At 38.2% G+C, this 5,778-nt stretch overlaps 1 protein-coding gene across 1 annotated transcript; it reads right to left on the reverse strand.

The window, feature by feature from the left end:
- Positions 1–4,770: 4,770 nt before the first annotated feature.
- LOC110102944 (26.7 kDa heat shock protein, chloroplastic) lies at positions 4,771–5,553 on the reverse strand. The gene has a single exon (XM_028693536.1). The coding sequence runs from the start codon at positions 5,439–5,441 to the stop codon at positions 5,031–5,033; it is 411 nt and encodes a 136-aa protein (XP_028549369.1). The 5' UTR covers positions 5,442–5,553; the 3' UTR covers positions 4,771–5,030.
- Positions 5,554–5,778: the final 225 nt, after the last annotated feature.

Here is a 5,778-nt window from a genome sequence, read left to right on the forward strand (position 1 = left end):
CTTTATCGTTTAATTTTAGGTTAAAGAAGAACTTGCGAATGGAATAAAGAGAGAGTCTCTTAGTAGGGAAGTAACCAACTAAAGAAAATTGAATTAATGGGACGGCCAAATCGTTGATTTTATGGTCCGAAATTCACAAGGAAAGTAAACCACGAAACGTAGAGGTCTGTAGCTCATAAAGTAAAACATCGAGGTTGCCGGCACCAGCAAGGGGGAGGCCCTAGTGCGGAGAGAGAGAGAGAGATTCAAAGAAGACTCACGGTGACTGTGTTGATTCGACGTCGACAAAGAGATTATAGCAAGCCTCAAGGAAATAAGGAGAGCGATGGGAATGGGACTCTGGAGTGGATTATCTGAATGATTGAACCATTTGTAGGGATTTTTATACAATTAAAATTATCGAAAGTTCATAAATAAAATTTTTTTAAAAAATCATCCAGCCAATGGGTACATGTACCCACCAGTGCCTCCACCCTGACTCCGCTGCTAGCCGAGTGAAACACTAGCTATGGATCCTCCAAGGAATCAAGATACAAGCCTAATTGCAGCCTATGATATCATCATATAAACTAGTAAGCTGAGGCAATCTTAATGAGATTTTTTAAAGCATAAATTTAGCTAAGAGTAAGATAGAACATAAATAAATTTTCAAGCTTTGAAATGTCCAATTTATTATCTATCATTCAAGACTTTCAGTTGATTAATTCTGATTTCAGAACTATTTATTGAAGAATTTTTTCAATTGATGCTTAATAGCAAGGGTGTCAATATTTGACACGACACCGACGCGCTGTCCCACTCGCGTCCGCCCGCCGCGCTCGCGTCCCCCGCCGTCCGCCGCCGCCGTTCCGGCACCGGCCACCCTAACCGGGTCGGGTCGTGTCAACCCGGCAACCCGCCGGGTCGGATCCGGGTTCGGTTTTCCGACCCGTTTGTCTACCCGGGTCAGGTTAAGGTTGACCCGTTTGAACCCGGGTCAGTTCCGGGTTCGACCCGAACCGGACCCGTGACCCGAAATTGACACCCCTACTTAATAGGGACGGTCTTGAATTTAAAATTTGTGTGAACAGGAGCAGAACCAGAATTTTTTTTTTGTGAGGGCACAATTATTAGATCTTCAAAAGACCGTGAGCTTTTAATAATCTCGACAACAAATTAATAATAACTTCGATGTAGGGTTTAGTGCACAGTGAATTATAATAATTATTTCTAAAAAAATCTTCGAAAATAATGGAGACTAATTAGACAAATTAAAAATTTTAATTTTAAAGAGTAAAATTAAAACTTAATCTACTGAATTCAAAGTATATGAAAGACTTAAAACTATTTAAACTTAAATAAATTTTTAACACTGATATATCATAAAAATTTATCTTGATCGGGCGCTTCCATGATTCCATCATTAGAAGATTCATTATTAGCTTGGCCTCAAGCTTTAAGAGCAAAGTGTTGCTTTGAAAGCAGGGAGCTCATTAGTTCCTTTTGCCCAATCCATTCACAGTCAATAAAGACAACAGGTTTTCTTCTCTCAGCTAGTTTGAATGGAGGATATGTTGGATGAATTAGTGGTTAGTTGGGTTGAAAAGTTTGGAAGAAGAGTTCATCATGTAAGATGTCCTTTTTGACACTGAACAGATCCTTCTAATGGCTTCTCAGGAGAGACGACGAAAAATTATTAGGTGCGGAGTACGCACCGTCCGCACAAGTATAAGCAGGTGCTCGATATCCAGCACCCGTCATTACTTGTGACGGACGGTTCTTCCCGTCCGCACTCCGCACCTAATAATCTCTTTGAGACAACTGAGTCTAAACCAGAAGTTCTCAGTGAAGAATTAGTATACATATTTGCCTCTGAAAAAGAAGAAAAAACAAGTCATTGAGCCAGCGGCAGCGGTGCCCCTACCCTGATTTCGCCACTGTGCGTGAATTCGGTATAATAAATAAAAAAACAGAGGCGATCCAGCAGTATAATTATTAGCATTTAATGAAATTAATACACTTGAACTTGCGAAGACAGCTAACAAATAAAAATTTCTCTAATGAAGTGACCACGCCTACACAGTCATGAACTTTTATTTGGTTCGGTGTAAGGATGCAGAGGAACATTCGGTCATAGGTAAAATCGTGCCTATACCGAGGTGTACCATGAAAAAACTCGGTACACCTCGGTATAGGCGCGATTTTGCCTACGACCGAATGTTCCTCTGCATCCGGTCGGAGGACGTAATAATTCTTCCCACAGTCATAGCGAATCCATGTCTCGAAACTCAGGCCGGATACTTATGGTGACTATTTTCTACACATTTAAATTTATCACGAATATATGTACCAGCTGCAAACCATGGTCTGCTAAACACAGAAAAAACTCATATTAAGGGGAGGAAAAGTGAATATGAAGCATACTAAATGCTATGCAAATTCCTAAATATAGTCTATAGTGTATTTTATTCTAGTTTAATTTTGAGATAAAACATTCTCCTCTAATTTGGGCAAGAACACTTTACACCTCTGCCGTCACCAACCACTATTGTCGTCGTCACCGTAGCTAACCACTGCCGGCGGCCACCACCCACCACAGCCATCACCCTCCAACGCCTACTGCAGGCCATCCCGGGCATAACCTTTTCATAATTTATATTGCATTCAATTTATTTCAAATCAAACAAAAAAAATTATGCATTCACTTTTTTACATATCTAAACATCTTTAAAGTATAACTTTGCATTTTTTTTTCATGCAACGAAACAACATCTGAGTGTAATGTAAATGAATGTATTTACTTTTTATTATTGTAAAGTGAATGCACGGCCTAAATAAAAATATGAGCTTATTCAGTTTTGCTATATTAATTGTTAAATAAATCAATAAAATACAAATTATAAAAATTGACTTATTTTTAATAAATTATAGCCCAATAATATTTGAATTCACTTAAATATTCATGTGTTTAGCACCCGCGTGCGTTTGGTGTCATGCACCCGCACGACTTTCCTTAGCGGTTCATTTTGGGTTGACCCGAAACCAAATAAGATTGGGATCGGGTTCGGATAACCGACCCAATTCCATAGCCTGGTCGGTTTCAGGTCGAGTCAGTTAATAGCAGGTCAAGTTTGTGTTTGACCCGAATCCGACCCAAAGACCCGTTTTGACACCCCTAATACATGTGAACAATTTTCAAAGGTTATAACTTCCCTTCGTTAATTTTAAGGTCATTGCACATATTATGAAAAAAAAAAAGAGAGAAACCGAATGCAGAAAAATTATAAAAAAAAAAGAGGAAATTAGAAATCATCTTCCCTTATTATTCACTTAGGCCAATTGATCAACTTTTTTCTATTACACACTCGAATGAATAGTTTTATGCCTAATCAAATCAAAATTTAAGACTTTTCATTGGTCAAATTTGGGTATTCATATAAAATAAAAACTTATTTCTATTATTTTACCCTTAAGAAATAATTTAAAAGGAAAGCACTGATCAATTAATTAAATCAATGTATGTCAGATAGATCTTATGTAAAAGAAATAATATAAATCAGATAGATCTTAAATTCTACAAATAGAGGAATAATAATATGTTATTATACATTTACCATATTATAAGGTTAAAAGATAAAAATAATTATAATAAACTGTTGCGTCCTAAAATTAAATATTCTCAACGAGCAGTAGAGCTATTTAAAGTTTAGCATCCTAACTTTCTAAAAAGATTCAACACACAAACAGGTACAAGAGATGGGTGCATCAATCACAGGAGACACCAAAGTTTTTACGTAGAAGACTCTAAAAAAGAAAAAAAATCATTGGGCCTGGCCTAGTTGAAATGTGTCCACTAATGTAGGTGTTTGATTACAAATGATGCCCATCCTAGAAAGAGGGCGCCGGCTTAATGTAGCAAATATACACTGTATATCTTACAATACATAGTAGAAGAATGACATTATAGTTGTTTTTAAAAGAATGTTGATATGTTCATTTGATGAGTAGGTTAGTAAGATCGTAGTTGAAGGACAATGGTGGTTGGAAGGACTGTAGTCGGCAGGCGACGGTACGTGGTCGTAAGGGCCATAGTCTGGAGATGTTGGTCGGAAAGACCGTGGAGGGATGGAAGGACCGTAATAGGTGGCGACGAAGGTCGAATGATTGTAGACGCGTGATGACTGTCAGAAGGACCATAATAGGTGCCGACAAAGGTAATTGACAAATTTTGATAATTTGTATAATCATTCCAAAAAATAGTTACTTAAATTAAGTTTTAATATATAAAATTGACAAACATTATGATAAAAATATAAAAATTTAAAACTATTGTTGAGTTGTTCACTTATGTTGTGTTATTTTTATAATTGAAAATTTTAAAAGATTATACTCTTATTTTATCATTGTGAATTTTAGCCCTAAAAATCGAAGGAAAATAATAATTAAATTTTAGTGCTCAAAATCTCGATAAAACTTTCGAACTAAAAAAAATGATGAGTTGGTTTCTCTTCTGAAGCCATTGAGAACTTTTCTTTCCTAGGTCACCATATTTCTTTGTGTATAAACTCTTATACACTGAAGCAATCGCCACCCTTGATGTTATCTTGTTGCAACAATGGTGAAAGGTTCCTTCAATACTTAGAGAGAGAGTCTGTGAAAAAAAAGAGAGTAGGAGAACTATAAATTTTTCTATGTGATTGCTATTATGACCATTACAAATTTCATTAAGTATAATTATTTTCAAATTATCAAAATTTTCTATATTTTAAGCCATTGTGATAAAAATTATAGTTATTTTAACTAACGTAATATATTATTAAAACAGTACAGAATATTGCCAAAATCACTACACATTTTTTTTTTTAACAATAGCGAATCGAAAATCAAGAAGTTACAAATCAAAACTTTTTCACGTTCTACTCAAACACTCCAAGGCACTTGAAAGGGAAAAAAAATAGCCTGCGCTCCACAAAGCATGGCGATGCGTTATTTTTACTTAACAAAGTTAGCCAACATAAAATCTAGCACCAGCAACCCACCAGTTGCAGAGCTCACTGAACCTCAACCTCAGTAACCTTGCGCTCCACATTAATTTTCGGAACATCGACGATCAACACCCCGTTCTTGAACTCCGCCTTCACTTTCTCCTTCACGCATTCCTCCGGCAGAGCCACCCGCATTTCGTAGACTCTAGAGCCGCTTCTCCTCCATCCTTCTCCCCCTTCCTTACTCTCACCGTTCTCTTCTCTTTGCTCGCTTCTGATAACCAGCACGTCATCCTCTACAAACACCTTCACCTCCTCCTTCGACAACCCCGGCATGTCGAATCTCATCTTCAACCCCGCCTCATCTTCCTTAACATCCCATGGCGTCCTGATATCCCCCGTCGATGTCCCAGGGAAAGCAAACGTGTCCTCGAACACTCTGTCCATGGCGTCCACCATCTGCCTCATAGTCCTCATCGGCGACAACGAACCAACGAAGCCTGCCAGGAAACGTTCAGGAAAAAGTTATCACACTTCGGATGTTCAGCAAGCTGCAAGATCTTACCGAAAGGAGAGATTTTGATAGCAGAGGGACGGGGAGTGAAAGTGAAGCGTTGTTGGACGGCCGAGTTGTTCTGCTTCTGCTGCAAGTCGCTTGATGATGTGTTGTTGTTATCCCCTGCCTTAGTGCTCTTCGAAGGGCGGCGACGGATTATGCGGGATAGAGAAGGGAAGAGAGACATTGACCGAGGAGTGCCGACTGGTTTCCTCCGCCACACGAGGGGTATTGTGCGAGAAGATTGTTTCATCGATG

This window comes from Dendrobium catenatum, unplaced genomic scaffold, assembly GCF_001605985.2.
Source record: "Dendrobium catenatum unplaced genomic scaffold, ASM160598v2 fragScaff_scaffold_315, whole genome shotgun sequence".
Classification (NCBI taxonomy): Eukaryota; Viridiplantae; Streptophyta; class Magnoliopsida; order Asparagales; family Orchidaceae; genus Dendrobium; species Dendrobium catenatum.

Excerpts from the sequence above, each read along its gene's own strand:
- LOC110102944 (XM_028693536.1), bottom strand. The coding sequence starts at position 5,441 with ATGAGGACTATGAGGCAGATGGTGGACGCCATGGACAGAGTGTTCGAG.